Consider the following 15,780-nt stretch of genomic DNA (forward strand, 5'->3'; position numbering starts at 1 on the left):
CTCCTGTGACTGCTTAAATAGTTTGGTTGTAACATTCCCCTTCCTTGGATGGGGTTTTTAATCCATGGTCACAAAACACAATTCTCCCCTCTCCAATCCATCCATGTTTCGGTGGGCGAGACACGGTTTACTTAAAGTTTAATAAGTTTAAATATGCATAAGATTGCTCCTCTTGTAGACGTTGGTCTACTTACATCTTACCTGGTGAATTCTACGAGCTGTACAAGGCTGGTTATTAAAATATAACTGGAGGCCATTACTGCAACGTAGCCATCAAATGCAGGTGGGGAGGCAGGGGTTACAAAACAGCATTGACAGATGGTCTGTACCAGTACGGAGTCACGATTAAGAGCACAGAAATGGGGTCAAGTCCTGACTTCCCCCCACACACAACCGTACAACTTGAGACAAGTTTCTATACCTCTCTGAACCTCTTTTTTTCTTCACTCACATGAATGGTACCAAACTCCCAAGTTGGTTATGAGAATTAAATGAAGTTAACACTTAGCACAGAGCCTGGCACGTAAGTGCTCAGTGATTATTAGCTATTACTATGCGATAAAGAGAATTTGATCCCCCTGGGCCTCAATTACCTAAAATCCTCAGATTTATGGCTAAAAAAATCTTATTTTCTAAGCAGGCTGGAAAGCATCTCACATCTAAGAGCCATGTTTCTCTAAGTATAAAATTCCAATCACAGAAGTATCAAAAATACAAGTGTTCATTTTTAAATACTTTTTTTTTAACAAGGTATTTGATCTTGCACATTATAAAAGCAAAAGGGATTATTTTTTTTTTCTCCTCTGGATCTAAGACCATAAGATAAGTTCTTTCAGACAAAAGTTTTAAGTCTGACAAACTATGCAGGCAAAAAAGAAAATTAAGCCTGTCCCAAAAGATTTCTGCCTGCAAGCAGTCTTTCCTACTGTGCTCAATGACCTCGTTTTTCAGCTGCAAATTCAGCTAAAAAGGTGAAAAAAAAAAAACAACGGGTAGAATTTGTCTTATTGTGGTTGAGAGAAGACATAAAACCAGAGATTAAGGAGTGTAAAAGCTGGGTTAATTTCTACATATTCGAAACCACTGAGGGAAAGGGTTGGGCTGGTAAGACTGGAGATGCCAAGGTATTTGCTCGTGGCCCCCTCAGCTCTCGGGCTTGAATATAAAGAGCCCACAGAAATGGAAATCAAAGACCTAGATTCTGGTCCTATTTTTCAGTTAGTTAACTCTGCTTGACCCCCGGATTGTCCTCAAATTCCCAGGACAGAAAGTAAATTCTAAGGTGTGCCCCACTTCACCCCTCTCTGCTTGCCAGCAGCCATTCTCAAAACAGCAGCCAAAGAGACCCTTTTCAGATGCAAGTTGGATCTTGTCGACTCAAAATCCTCCGCTCTCCTTTAAACAAAAGGCCAAAGTCTTCGCAATGGTCCGCAAGACCCCGGTCCTCTCTCCGCCCTCTTGGCCCCACCTCTCTCTGTTGCTCCCTCCACTGCAGCCACACTAGCCACCTTGCTGTCTCTATAACAAGTCCCACTGATACAGAGAAGAGGCATGAGAACTAAGTATTATTATTAACCCAGGTTGTGTTCAGAGCCTAGGATGGGCTGATCAACCCTACAGAAACACACAGAACGAAGAAAGAGTCCTGCTGGGATTACTAACGAACCACTCCTACCAACGAAAGGAAAACAGGAAGATGGCGTCATTAAGTCCTACCCTACACGAAATACACCCAGCCATTCATTCGCGCGACAGCCAGACGGGAGGAACAACCTACAGAACAAAGGCTGAGATTACGAACACAGCTCGCGCGCCGCATACTCATACCGTCCAAGGAAAACAGGGAAATAGAGTCTGTAAACGGAATTCGGGGAAACGAAGAATCATACCTATAAACCGCATCCCTCAAACGCTCGGGGTCACTCGCCCTCCCTGTCTCTGAGAGGAGACCACGCTCTGTCTGTGGAGCGTTAGTCCTTCTCCAGCCAATTTTCTTTTGTCTCTAACTCTGGCGCGCGCTTGAATTCTTTCCTGCGCTCAGCCAAGAACCCTCCCTCTCGGCGGAGGGCTTGGGTCCCCACAAGGAGGGATTTACCCCATCCTGCATCACCACCTCAGGGTACTGGCACATGTCGTCCCCTGCGTCCAGAATCCTGTGCCACCAGACACCAGAATGGCTCTCTCCTTTACACTCTGCAGATATTTAGCAAACGTCACCTTCTCGGGGATACATTCCCATTCACCCTACTTAAAATTGCAACTCCCAGCACTCCCAGCCCTTCTGAACCCCCTACTCTGCTTTTTTTCCCCAAAGCATTTATCACTATCTACTATGGGGTGAGGGGAAGGCCATGCTGGCCAAATCCAGCTCCCAGGCTGATTTTGAGACTAAAATCTGCCATTAACTATTATTTATATACCATCGATGTCTGCTTTGTCCTGCAAAGCCATAAATATTTGTCTGGCCCTTTAAGAAAATATACAATTTACCTATTTATCCTGTTTATTCTCTTTGCTCCTCCACTAGACTATGCAGCACTCCACGAGCGGGGGTTTTTATATGCTCTGTTTCCTGTCTGCATCTAGAACCCTCATCTCTCGAGCCATAATAACTGCCTGGCACATTGTTGGTGCCCAGCGTATTTGCCAAATAACCCCTGGCGAGAGAAGGCATTTGAAACTGCGGCTCATTGTTCACTGTTTCTCTTTTTCTGTTTTTCCTTCAGCACATACAATGAGGAGAAGATGAAGAAGATGAGGGCTGGAGTCATATTTCGCCCATTCACCCCCATCCACAGCTGCATCATTTCGCCCTCGCTACCTGAGGCGCACGTGTAAGTAGAGTCTCACGCCTGGCTCGTTTGCCTTGCTGGCTTATCAAGCAAAGCCGAGGCGAAGTCACTCAACCAGCTAGCGCATCAAGAACTGTTGAGCTGTTCCTTTGTCCTCTTGAAAGGGGCATCGAGCCGGGAGCCAATGACATTATTCGGCATATAAAAATAACAGGAAGCAGACACAGTGGTTTAGAGCAATGAGGTAAATCAGCTGGGACTGAGTCGTTCCATTCTTTACCAAGGCAGACCCTCTCATGTCACATAGTTTGCAAAGCCTGATAAAACCTGTCTACAGCCCTCGCCAAGCGCGCGCGACAACATCTCAGCCAGGGCTCTGGGGACACGTTCTCCCCAAGACTCGAGGAGCTATTTCCCAGAGACGCCTTGCTGTCTTCTGACCCGAGGCACAAACTCATCGTTGCACGGTGTCACAGGCCAACGAAGAACACTCTGGCTTTCTAAAACCTTGACGTCTTGTTCCCCTTGTGTCTATGCCGAAGAATTTCAAGCCCAACTTTTTCTTTTCTGCTCGTTAGCACTTTTCAATGGGAAGATTTCAGAGACAGAGGTAGAAGCTTTTTGGACTTTAGGGCAGGGTTTCTCAATCTCTGCATGATTGACATTTTCGGACAAGAAATTCTTCGTTATGAAGGACTGTCCTGTGTATTGTTGGGTGTTTGACAGCATGTATGGCCTCTACTCACTAGCTGCCAGTAGCACCCCACCCCCAAGCTGTGACAACCAAAAATGTTTCCAGACATTGACAAATGTCACCTAGGGGCAAAATCATACCCCCGTACCCTCACTTTCACTGAGAACTACCTCTTTAGGGCAGCAAACATGGTACAATACATTCTAGACTTCTTTGTCCACTCACTTGTCAAATATTGATTAGGTCCCTACAGATGGAGCAGTGGAAAGAAAGCCTGGGAAAAATGTATATTCATGGGCCCCACCCTAAGTTCATTTGATCTGAGCAAACTGAGGCTTATATCAACTGTGGAAGTGACTTGAGAGTGTCTTGCTCATCTTCCTTCAATGCCAGATGGGAAAACTGAAGCCCAGAGAGGGGGCAGAACCTGCCAAAGCTCTCACAACAGGAATCCTGATCTCCTGACGCCTGAGTCAGATCTTTGTATCAGGTTTGTTAGAATGACGACCACTGCCGCCACCACCACTATTACTATTACTACTACTACTACTACTACTACTACTACTACTACTACTACTATTATTATTATTATTATTATTATTATTATATCTGTTATGCCCCAGACCAGGGATCAGTAACATTTTTCTTAAAGACTTAAAGAGAAAAAGCAAATATTTTAACCATTGCAGACCAGATAGTCTCTCTTGCAACTACTTAAGTTTGCCGCTGCAGCATGAAAGCTACGATGAATGGATGTGGCCAAGTTCCAAAAACGTTCCATTCGCAAACACAGGCAGTAGGTCTACCAGCTGTAATTTGCCGACTCCTGCCGTAGACTGAAGGCTTCCCTTTCTTCTCCTTGGCTGTTAAAAGGCTCTGCTGAATTTGATGACCATATCAGTAACCTATTGCCGAACTGAAGACCACCTCAAAAGGGGGTGGCTTAAAACAGCAACTATTTGTTATCACTCGCAAGTCTGCAGGTCGGTTGGGTGGTTCTGCAGGTCCAAGCCAGCTCAACTGATCCAGACTGAGTGTGCGTATGTGTGTGCACCTGGCTGATGGGGGTTGACCCATCTAGGATGGCCTCATTCACAGGCTGTTGGTTGGCTGGTTGTTGCCTAAGGTAACAAGAATGACTGAGCCATATGTCTCTCATCATCCTAGCCCGAACTTGGCGGTCATGAAGTTTCCAAGAATAAGAGCCCAGTCTCTTGAGGCATAAGCTCAGAATGAACAAATGACGCTTCCACCACCACCTACTGGCTGAAGCAAGACATCAGTCCAGCCCAGATACAAGGGATGGGGGAAAAGACTCCACCTCCTGATGTGGGAGACGCAAAGTCACACTGCAAAGTGTGCGGATGCAGGGAGGGGTGGAGCATCAGGGCATTTTCTAATCAGTCTGCCAAAAGCCATCAGGGCAGGGCCTGCCTGGTCAACTCTCAAATTCTCAGACCTCACATCAGCCAATGTGGATCACAATTGGTCAGTCTCTTCAATCCCGAAGCAATCCATCCCAAAACCAGCTGAAAATTCTGAATTGATTTTGGGGAGATCAATTCAATCATGTCAAGGGAGATCTGACCTTTATCTTTAAAAGGGACAGGGGGATGGTCTCTAGGGATGAGAAACAGCCACTCCTTCCCTCTGAGATGGCTGACTTGTCCCTCACAGGCTTTGACGAGGGCAGTGCCTGCAATGTGTCCAGGTTTGCCCTGGGCAGTCAGCATGGGGTGCCTGAAATGCCTTTGTGTGCATTTTTTTATTTCTCTTAGTACAGGAGAAAAACATTGTTTTCTTCTCCAGGATGTTTACGCCTACTCTGTTCTGGTTGGTATGGCAGTTTCAACAAAGTGGGCTATTCCGGTGTGCTGACCACAGGGTGCTGACCGCTGGGTGCTCACTCAGAGTTCTGCACATGGGGGTTTTCTAAACAAGCTATGTACACCCTTGGCAGCCCAGCTGCAGAGGCTGTTAGTTGTGAACAGAAGAGGGGGCATCTCCCCAGGTCTTTCACAACTTTCTGGGGTTATGGTGAGGGTGATAGGCAGTGACAGGCACAGGACCAGGCACATGGCACCACCATGCTCTTGGCGAAATCCTGGACATGGTCCAGCGCCCAGAGCTGTTGAAATGCGGTTACCTGTAGGAACCAAGGTGGTGTTAAGGGGGAAGAGAGAGACAAAAACTGGGAGGACTGTGTGCTTACAGGTCTTTCACATTAGAAGGGAGGGGACAGTAAATAATCTGTGGAAGGAAGGAAAAGAGGAAGGAGGGGACTCCAGAGAAGAAAAAGGTGAGCTGCTGACTCTGGTTTTCCTAAGATCTATTGGATGCAGCCACTCCAGCACCTGGGGATGGGGCGTGGGGCGCTTGGGGGCAGTTCCTCTTCAAGCTCAGTGAAACAGAAGCCTCTCAAGGGATTTCCAGGGTAACTCTGGGTGAGCTCCATACTTGAGCCCGGAGCTTGGGCTCCACCTTCTGAGGTGGTGCCTTCCTGGAAGCAGTGGGATGGATTCCTTCCTGCCCCTCTGGGCATCAGGCCTAGGAGCCCTGGGGAGTATCTATCACGGCAGGACTCAGTTTCAGAGAAGAGCAATTACACAGGTCCATAATGGAGGCATCACGCCCATTAGGGTAGAGGAGGCATCGGTTAGGGGAGGGAGGGGCACATGGGTGAGGATTCCACCTTATTTCCAGCAAAAATACAGCAGGTTAACCCTCTCCTGAACCCAGCCTCAGGGTGCCCACTGCGTTAGCTGCGTCACTACCTCAAACAATCAGAGCTCAGGTCCACGAAAGCACAAGTCTCTGGGGTTACCCAGAACCGAGTTCAAATTCTCATTATACCCTCAGGGTCAAACCCGAGCGTGACCTCAGGCAACTAACTCCCTTTACCTCTCTGAGCCGCAAGTCTCCTGACTTTAAAGGGGACATAATCACAGTCCTCTCCTTATAGGGTGTGGGGAACATTAAATGAGATATTCATATCCCGTCTCTGTCACCAACGAGCTGTGTGACCTGGAGCAAAGTGACTTCACGCCTTTCTGAGCCTTGGCTTCCTCTTCTCTAAAATGTGGATAATGCTTCATACCCCAGCAGGCTGTTGAGAGAATTAAGTAATGTGTGTAAAGTGCCCCAGTCAATGTTTGGCTCGTTGTAATACAAGAAGACCCCAAAATCAGAAAACAGAGGTTGGACATATTGTTAAACTATGTTTTAGTTACATTTTCAAATAATAAGTTCAGTTTGTTTTTCTTCAACATCCAGCTACATTTGTGGGCAAAGGATTTGTAAATTTAAAAGCAATGGGTCCGATTGCTAACCGGAGGTGGGGGAAAAATATAATAAATACACCAGTTTCCCTGTGTTTCCAGACTTCGACCCTTTAAGTGTATTTATTGTACTTTTACCAGATGAACGACTGGAAACCTGTAGGATATTAATTTTCTTCAATCCTCTCGTTTGCCTGAGTCAAGACCTCCAGCTGTGGGATGCCCCTAACACCTCTCCTATTGGCACAAATACCCAGTAACTGGGGTAGGGTCACTTGATATCAAACCATGGCTCTGCCACTTACTCACCCAGTGCCTTAACTCCTCTGAGCACAAGTTCCTTAACTCTTCTGAGCCTCAGATTCCTCATCTGTAAAATGGAGCCAGTGAGCACCTCACAGGCCCACCTCAAAGGTTCAATGAGCTGAGGCAGGGGAAACACACAGGCCTGGAACATGGCAGCAGCTCTCTAACTGGGAGCCAGCACAAGCCCTGTGTCTGTTGCCATAACTGTGACGAACATTATTCTGACAGGATCCCACTGTGCTCCCTCTCTCTGTCTTTGCAGGGAACCCCTCTTCCGCCAGCTCTGTGCCCTCCACTGGCTTCTGGAGGCCCTGACTATCGACCACACCCACCACACCATGAAGCCCTTGATCACCTGCTGGAATCCAAAGTAAGTCTCAGCCCTTAGACCTGCCACCTGCCCTGCCACCTGCCGTAACTAGCGATAGACTTGGCAGTAGGGAAGGAAACGCCTGTTTGTTCTTCCCCTCTGTGTGCTGTTTTTGGTGGGTAGGTTGCTTTAGGGTTTTTTCTGTGTGCTCTGTGGGCTCCAAACAGGGGCGAGCTGGAGCCCTCAGTTGTGAGAGCCAACTGTGTCTCTTCCCAACTCCGCATTTGGCGACATCGCATCAGAAGCATGAAATCAGTCAGCTGTGGTGGGAGTATTTACACCGCAGGAATTGGTCAGCACGCCACTGGATGCACAGCTAGATTTCTCTCTGCCTCTCTTCTTGGGCCGTGTCTCCCCAACACTATTTTTTATTTGCTCCTCTTCTTTTTCCTCCTCTTCCCTCCCTTTCTCTTTGTCCTTATTTTTCTTTCTCTTAAGAGTTTTTGGATTATATATATATATATATATAATATCCAAATTATATATATATACATATGAATTATGTATATATGTATGTATACACACACACACACACACACACACAGAGCTGTTACTCCAGTTTAACCCAAGGGGGCACTCAGTGTTCTGGTCCCTGAAGCAGCTGGGTTCGCTCAGGCAGAAGCTACAGAATCCATTGTCTAGGCTAAGAAAAGTGGTAGGTGTGTCCCCACCACTGGAGAGGGCTCCGGCAAAAGCCTTGAGGCCACCGTTGCAGGAAATGCTTTGCACACAAAAAGCAGAACAAGGGACAGGCGGGCACGTAAAGGTGTTGGTTCTTTAAAAAGACTCATGTCGTCTGCTGTCTGCAAGAATGGAACAAAAAAGGTCAAGGACCCTGACTTAAGGAATTAGATTTGCTCTGTGAAAATCCCAAGCCGAGTTAAATAAAACAGTTCCCTCATAAATTGGAACTCCTCACTCCCAGCCCAATAAGCTGCTACCAGTTCCTTCTCACAGCCCTGCCTCACAGGTGAATTCAGTTTTTTTCTCTTACAAAATCCTGAATTTTAATTAACACCTTCCCCTTGAGGATATTTACCACCCATCTCCCACATGTCCACTCTACCCCACACCCCATTCATCCCTTGCAACGGAGCCCTGATAAACTAACCTCAAATGCAACCAGAAATGTAAACCATGCATCTATTGATAGACCAGCAACTCCGATTGATTTCATGTTTTTGCTCGGGATAAATTTAAAACTGTTGGTTTTTTTTTGGTTTTTGGGTTTTGTTTGTTTGTTTGTTTGTTTTTGATGCAATGGTTTATAATCTTTATTTTTTAAGCAACAGAAATCCTTTTTTTAAAAAAAAAAAAAGGAAATCCTAATAGTTTAAAACAAATTTTTTGAAATGGAGCTTCTATATGAAATAGAAGGCTGGAGGGTTCTGGGAGACCTGGGACCCCCACCCGCCAACCAAGCCACCCTAGTTATTGCCAAAACATCTTTGTGGCTCACAGAATTTGTTTGAAACCCACAGCCTTAAAACATTGCTCACAATGTTTTCTTTCAAACAAAACTGCTCAAGAAATAAATGAATAGCATTTACTCCTATTAAAATTTTTTCAAAAAACTTCAGAAGCATATGAAGTATGCTTCCCTAGAGGACACTCCTTTTGAAGGTCTGAGGTGTGTCCTGCCTCCTTCAGATCTTTCTAACGCCTTCCCCTTATAAACATATACAGATATACAAAATTTTTTACAGAAATCGGATCATATTCCATGTATTGTTCCCTACATGCCTTCCTCCCTTTTTACGACATCTTATGTACATCTTTCCCTGATGGTATAAACAAAGATTTTAGATTTTTAAAACAATTTCCACATTCCTTTAATAGAACACTTGTATTCTACGGTATGGGTGAACCATCATTTAGATAAGATAACCCTTTCTTGATTGATGGTTCTCAAGTTTTACATGTCAAATAGGACTGCCCAGAGCATCCTTGTGCATACATTTTGCACCCAGTTGAAAAGATTTCTGTTAGCTAGATTCTGAGAAATGGAATTTCCAGGTCAAAGCAATATCTAATTTTTTTCACAGTTAATTGCTTAGATGCTAAGAAAAAGGTCCCTTAACAAGTGGACTTCTAATAGCATTTCATCTCCCTGAGCAAGCTACCAGCAGCAACGTTTCTGCCTGACATTTCAGCACCTGTTCTCCCAAACTGAGGCAAGAACATCATGTGGAATTTGGACTGAGAAGATAAAAAGAACCATCTTTATTTCCTTTGGTTGGTTTTAGAAATGTGCCCATAATATGACCAAAACACCTGCAGCAAAAAAAAAAAAGACATAGAGGTCACATTGAGAATAGTGGAGGTTCTACAATGACTTGTCAGGGCAGAACCTGAACCAGAACCTCAGCCAGACCTGGTAGAAACACGCAGCCCAGGAACGATTCCCACAGAATGTCAGAGTATGTGTCGGGTTTGCTTTTTCTAGCGAACCATCTGCTCTTGATGGTGATTTTAGTTTGGCGTCAGTGCACGCTGGCAAATGTTTAATAACCAGTTTAGTTCTCCAAGGAGTGAAAAGCCATGATTTGTAGCCACACCAATGTCCATGGTGGAAGCAGTCCTGCTACGGCTGATTCCAGGCTCACCAACATGATGTCGTCGAACTTGCAGTTGACAAGAGATGCGCAAGAGATTCCGTTTTTGGGAGCCAGTATGAGCCAACTCTAGTTCGGCACTATTTGAGATTGATTTTTTTTTTAATTATGAATATGGGGGGAGTGGAGATGATAAACATATAATAATCAAGATACTCTGAAATAGCATTAAGTGTCATTAAAAAAATCGACAGGGTGACGTGATACCGACAGAGTGTGTGTGTGAGGGGGCCATTTTTAAATTGGGTCTTCAGGGAAAGACTCGCTCAGAGAAGGTGACATTTGAATGAAATCTCTGATTTTGCCTGCCTTCCTCTCAGCATGAGTTTAAGTGCATTCCTCCACTCCTGTACTCAAGTGGACATCTCTATAGGAGTAGGGGGGGACATGGCGGGTTGATTGGCATGCACCTGTCACTCAGGAGACAGGATAGGGCGACCTGGTGAGCGGTCCCCAGAGACAGAGAGCTTTGATCTCTGTCCTCTCCCCAGTGCAAAAATCAACAGTTACCTCCGTTCTCCATCTCAGTCATGGACACAGGACTGCCTTCTAAACTGAAGTAATATGTTTTCCACCCTGAAAAGCAGGTGTTTTACCCCAACTACGGGATTAGAAAGAGTGAAGTATTTGAGAAAAATTACTCTGATTGCCACTGTGGAAAGACATCTTCAAGTGACTGATAGGAACAAAATGTGCTTGGTGGGTAGACTTAAAAATGATGTGACCGTGCTCAATGCCCTCCCTCTTTGCTTGATTTCTGGGAAATGGGATCCTCCAGAAGGCTTCGGCAGGTAGAAATTATGGTCCAGAAATCACAGCCACTTCTCCCTCATGGATCCGCTAAGTGTCTTGTTCCCCGCCCTCCGCCAAGCCACACTGAAATCTCTGTTGGAAAATCTCTGTATAATTGTTTTCAGTCCTCTGTACAAAGCGTCGCACCAAGTTCTTAATAAGCCCCATTTCATCTTCACAGCACCCCTCTGACATAGCTAATACCAGTCACCCATTTTACAGATGGGGAACACTGAGGCTCAGAGAGGCTATAAATAACACAATCACGCACAGCTAGGAAGCAGCAGGGCAGACAGAGAATGCAAACGGCAAGTCTGCCAGATTCTTGAACCCAGTCTTAACCAACCAAGCTACACCACTTTCCTGGTTCTGATGCTCAGCGAGACGTGCCTGAGGTCACAGACAGTAAATCAGGGGCATCGATTGGGTAAACTAGGTTAAGCTACCATAATGAACAACCTCAAACTCTTGGCAGCTTAATGCAACACAAGTTCATTTCTTGCTCACCCTACGTGTCATCAACGTGGAGCTCTGCTTGTTAAGAGATGCCCAAGGGCCCAGGCTGGTAGGAGCTCCATCTCCACACCAGCTTCTACCCTCCGTGCAGCAGAAAAGGAAAGCTGCCTTGGGGACTGGCATGCTAAGTGCCACATGTCACTTTCACACATGCATTTTTGAATGAAGCAAGTCACGGTGCTACGCCTGACTTCAAGGAGCCCAGAGGCCTGGGACTATCCGGTGAATGGCACTGATGACCATCCCACCGAGCCATGGGAAGGAGCCCCAACTTGCTTTGCCCTTCTCCGCAAGGTGTGGAGTCAGCCCACTGTGGACGGCAAAGCTCCATGGTTTATTTATTTCCCACTGCCTATTGATCTTCCCTTTTGGTTTATTTGCTACTGAAAATGAAACATCAGAGAGACTGATTCCGTCTAACCAGGCCCTTTCTTTATCAACGGCTTTGCAAGAGCAAGGGTGTAGGGCCTTTTAAGATCTCTGGGAAGCTTGCTGCATTTTTCACTCATTTAGCCGGCTACCCCAAGTTGCAAGAGATTTCAGGTCATCTTGGAAGTCGGTATTAACAGAAGACCTCCATCTTCCAGATCTGACCTGAATGTTTAAGATTTTGAAAGCCTGGCTGGGACCAGATTTAATTTTAAAAGAGGAAGGGGGTTGCTTTTGAACTTCAATAAGAAGGCTGGAGGCACAGCAGGGGCAATGGTAGCAAAGGGAAAAAGCAAAAAGCCCTGTGGTCTTAAAAGAAACACTCCAAAGCAGAAACGCTAAAGCTTCCAGTTGGGTAGCCATAAATCAGACTTCAAAAGTGCCACTAATTTAAATATTGTTTATAGGACTGAAGTATTGCTGCTCCTTCCTCTGGCTGGATTTTAAATATTCCCTAATTTGATTACTCGGGGGAGAGGCAGACAGAACCAACGTTAAATGAGCTTCACCGTTAATTATTCAGAGGGCTTTTTATTGTGTAATCAAACAGAAAGTCTTACAAAAAGCTTAGAGGCACATTCTCACCCCGCCCTCCCCAGCCTGACTTCCATCTGGGCATCTGGGTGCATTTCTTGCATTGTGGCTGTGAGCTGGTAGGTGCTCAATACGTTCTGTCACCAAAGAGTGCACATATCCTCCCCGTTTGGGCAGGTTAAGGCCTTTGATTCTGCTACTCAGACCCCCAATGTCACAAGAAGCCAGTTTTAAATAAAGTTGATCTCGACCACATTTTGCCTCCTGTATCTGGGCATCTCCCCTATCACTGGCACTCAGTAGCCCCTGATAACTTCAGACCTCTGTCAGTGCCTCCCCCTCGCCATCAAACTGGTCTGGCCATCTCTTTCGCCCAAGTCCCTAGTCTACGCTAAGTGACAGACAGCCAACTGATTTAAAGGATGCCAGCCATCTAAAAAGACCTTTCTGCAGAGAAAAGGGGATTAAAAAAAAAGAGACTGGATGGATGGACGGACAGATGGACAGATGGAAAGGTGGATGGGATGGATGCATGCAAGGAAGGAAAGAGATCAACAGATCAATCAATCAATAGACAGGTAGAGGTAGTTGAGAGAGCACACACTGAGTCTTCCTGCTTGTATATCACGAGATCCACCACCCCAGAGCCACAAATCCAAAATCCAAAGGGCTATGAAAACTGTTTTTTCATCATTCATTTGGCAGCAGTATCTGACATAAACCAAACAGACTTGGTGGTAAAACTTGATTTGAAACTATTTATGTTCTTTATTTATCCCTCCTCGTGTGAATCTCCTTATATATCATTGCAGCAAAATCAAAGTGTTTGATTACAAGATGCTGCCTCAGACCCCACTGAAGCATATTTCCTTTCCAAGATGCCAAAATTCTGAATTGGCTCATCCATCTGGTCCCAAGGGATTATGGACCATGTCACCAACAGAAACCACTGGGGCTTCCATCTCATACACAGAAAGTTCTCAGCCCACAAGGGCAGGATCCAGGTTTTGCGGGATCTGAAGCTTATTTAACTGGGGGTGGGGGTGCTTTAAGAAATAGAATACAAAATTACAATACAAAGTTAGGTACGGGGCCCTGGAGGGACCCATGCAAGTGAGAGTCATTCGATTCATAGTTTTTTTTTTTCTCATCTGTAAAAAGGGATGATAATGACTATGTCAGGAGGTTTTGTTGATATGATTCAGCGAGAATGCACAGAAGCACCTTGCATACAACTTCCTATAGAAGTTTTGCTCAATAAACTCCAAGCCAGTGGTTTTCATTGTGCAATCCACCCCACAAGCTCCCCCAAACTCCACCCAGTAATTCTCTCTGTTACTTAAAAGTGCTCCTGTTTATGGCCATACCACCCTGAATGCGCCCGATCTTGTCTGATCTCAGAAGCTAAGCAGGGTCTGGGCCTGGTTAGTACTTGGATGGGAGAAGTACTCCTGATGGTGAGACCCTCAGGCACCAGAGCAGGCAGAGGTTCAGAAACAAACATGCTATTAGCGGTGGTCTCTCCATTTTCACTGAAAAGACCCTGCTATGGAGAACTGTCCCTCCCACGTCTTCATAAGTCCAGGAGGGGGAGGGGAATTATGAAGAGACCAACCGCCTCCATCGTCTATATATTGCATTTTCTTAAAAGAACTTGTAATAAACCAAGACTCTGAAAACGGAAAACTCATTAAGCTATTTCTCACCCAGGGACCCAGGTGGAAGCAAGAGCACGATAAAAAAAATCAATAAGGACAAGTCCATGGGACAGAGGTGGGAACAATTCGTCACAGGGCCAAAGGTAACAGACAGCGCGTGACGACACCGCCTGGCCACAGGCATTTTTGCCAGTCTTTCCTCTGATGGAATTTTTTCTTTTCTAGTTGGTTCTCTGAATGAAGGGAAGTCAGAATCCCATGCTGTTGGATGCTTTTCATCAATTTTAATGAAAATGGTTATCGGGGGATTATAGGAAAAATGACATTTGGCTAGACATCACTTCATGGAGAGGGGGGCATTGAGGAGCAGCTTAATGGGATATCACGGGAAGGAAATACACTCACCTCACTCTATATTTTGAATCAATAACAGTCATTTTTCTCGCCCCACCCCCACCCCCACCCGCCAACTCCTCACAGAAAATAAGAAGTGATTCAACAGACAGGGTTTCTACACATTAGAACATGTGTTTATTAAGAGAACATCGAGAAGTCTATCCTTTTCACCCCAAACTATTCTTAACCCCAAATCTCCTAAATTCATCTACGCAACAAACAAGCACCACAATAATCGTAATAGCAAGAGGTGATTTTTAGGTATGTAAGGATGACCGAGAAAGCACACAACTAGAGCATTCGCTAAACCTTCCCATACCCACCGCCTACTTCACGACATTGGTAAAGAACCCCAAGAGACAATATGCAAACTCACCTTAAAAACATTAAAATGCTAAGTATTGTCGTGGTTATAGAATTTACAGAAGCCACTTTTTGCCGTCATTGCAATGGGCCCGGTTGTGCTAAGGTCGCTCGCTAGGCTGTCCTAATAATCTTCTGGGGCACGATTATTATCTCCGGATGTGAAAGGAGGATGTTGAGGCTCAGAGAGGTTAAGTGACTTGCATGAGGTCACACAGCTGGGCAATGAGAGCCAAGAGTTAATCCTGGGTCTGTTTATTAAGCACTTTACGAAACGCTGAGCCTTCAAATGCATGTTCTCCATGGTATCGGGATTACAATTGCCCCTCACGAAGAGTTTCACCATTTTCTTGCTCTTTCATCAGGGTGCCCATAGCTCTGAGACAATAAGAGCATTTGTTTTTATAACAGAAAGTTGCTATGGAGATATCACGTGCATCTGTCTCCAGAGATGCGCACGAAAAGCAGCAGGAGTCACAGACCTTTAAAAAATGTCCTTCAGGAATATGCACAACTAAAATCGGAGGAGGAGAGAGTGAATCGCTGCACTTGAACTCACAAAACTAATTCCCTGGGCCAATCCATGGGTCAAACTCTAGGCTGCAACACGATCTACTCTGAGGGTGGAGGGACCCTAAATTAGGAGTCAGGAGACCTAGCTCAGCCATTGTGATTCAGTTCACTGTGTGGCACTGGACAGGTCCTTTCATCTTTCCTGACCTCATTTTCTCCACCTGTAAAATTAGCACTTTGAAAGAGAGGCTCTGATCAACTCACACAGAAAATGATATTCTTCTGTATGTACCGAGCTTGTCAGTGCCAAGGCCATGTTCGTAAGAGCCTGGCAAATTGAGAAATGAAAAAAAAAAGTCAGGCTGAGTAAGGCAATATGGAGTGGTGAGGTCTGTGGCAGACAAGAATACTCCTGCACAGCTAAAGGGAAGAACCACTGCACAGCTCTAGCTCATTTCTGCCATGTGAGAATGGGAACCTAGGGCTTATCATTCTCGAGAACGACCAATAGCCTCGGTTTTCAT

The 15,780-nt window shown here is 45.5% G+C and overlaps 1 protein-coding gene across 1 annotated transcript in view; it reads left to right on the top strand.

Moving 5' to 3' along the window:
* CCDC60 (coiled-coil domain containing 60) overlaps window positions 1-15,780 on the top strand; it is a 139,413-nt gene that overhangs the window by 100,853 nt on the left and 22,780 nt on the right. The window contains exons 4-6 of the mRNA XM_039868275.1: window positions 2,727-2,834; window positions 7,333-7,440; window positions 14,037-14,127. Of these exons, the coding sequence (XP_039724209.1) occupies window positions 2,727-2,834; window positions 7,333-7,440; window positions 14,037-14,127 (307 nt within the window). The remainder of the gene's footprint in view (window positions 1-2,726; window positions 2,835-7,332; window positions 7,441-14,036; window positions 14,128-15,780) is intronic.

This window comes from Pteropus medius, unplaced genomic scaffold, assembly GCF_902729225.1.
Source record: "Pteropus medius unplaced genomic scaffold, Ma_sr-lr_union100, whole genome shotgun sequence".
NCBI lineage: Eukaryota > Metazoa > Chordata > Mammalia > Chiroptera > Pteropodidae > Pteropus > Pteropus medius.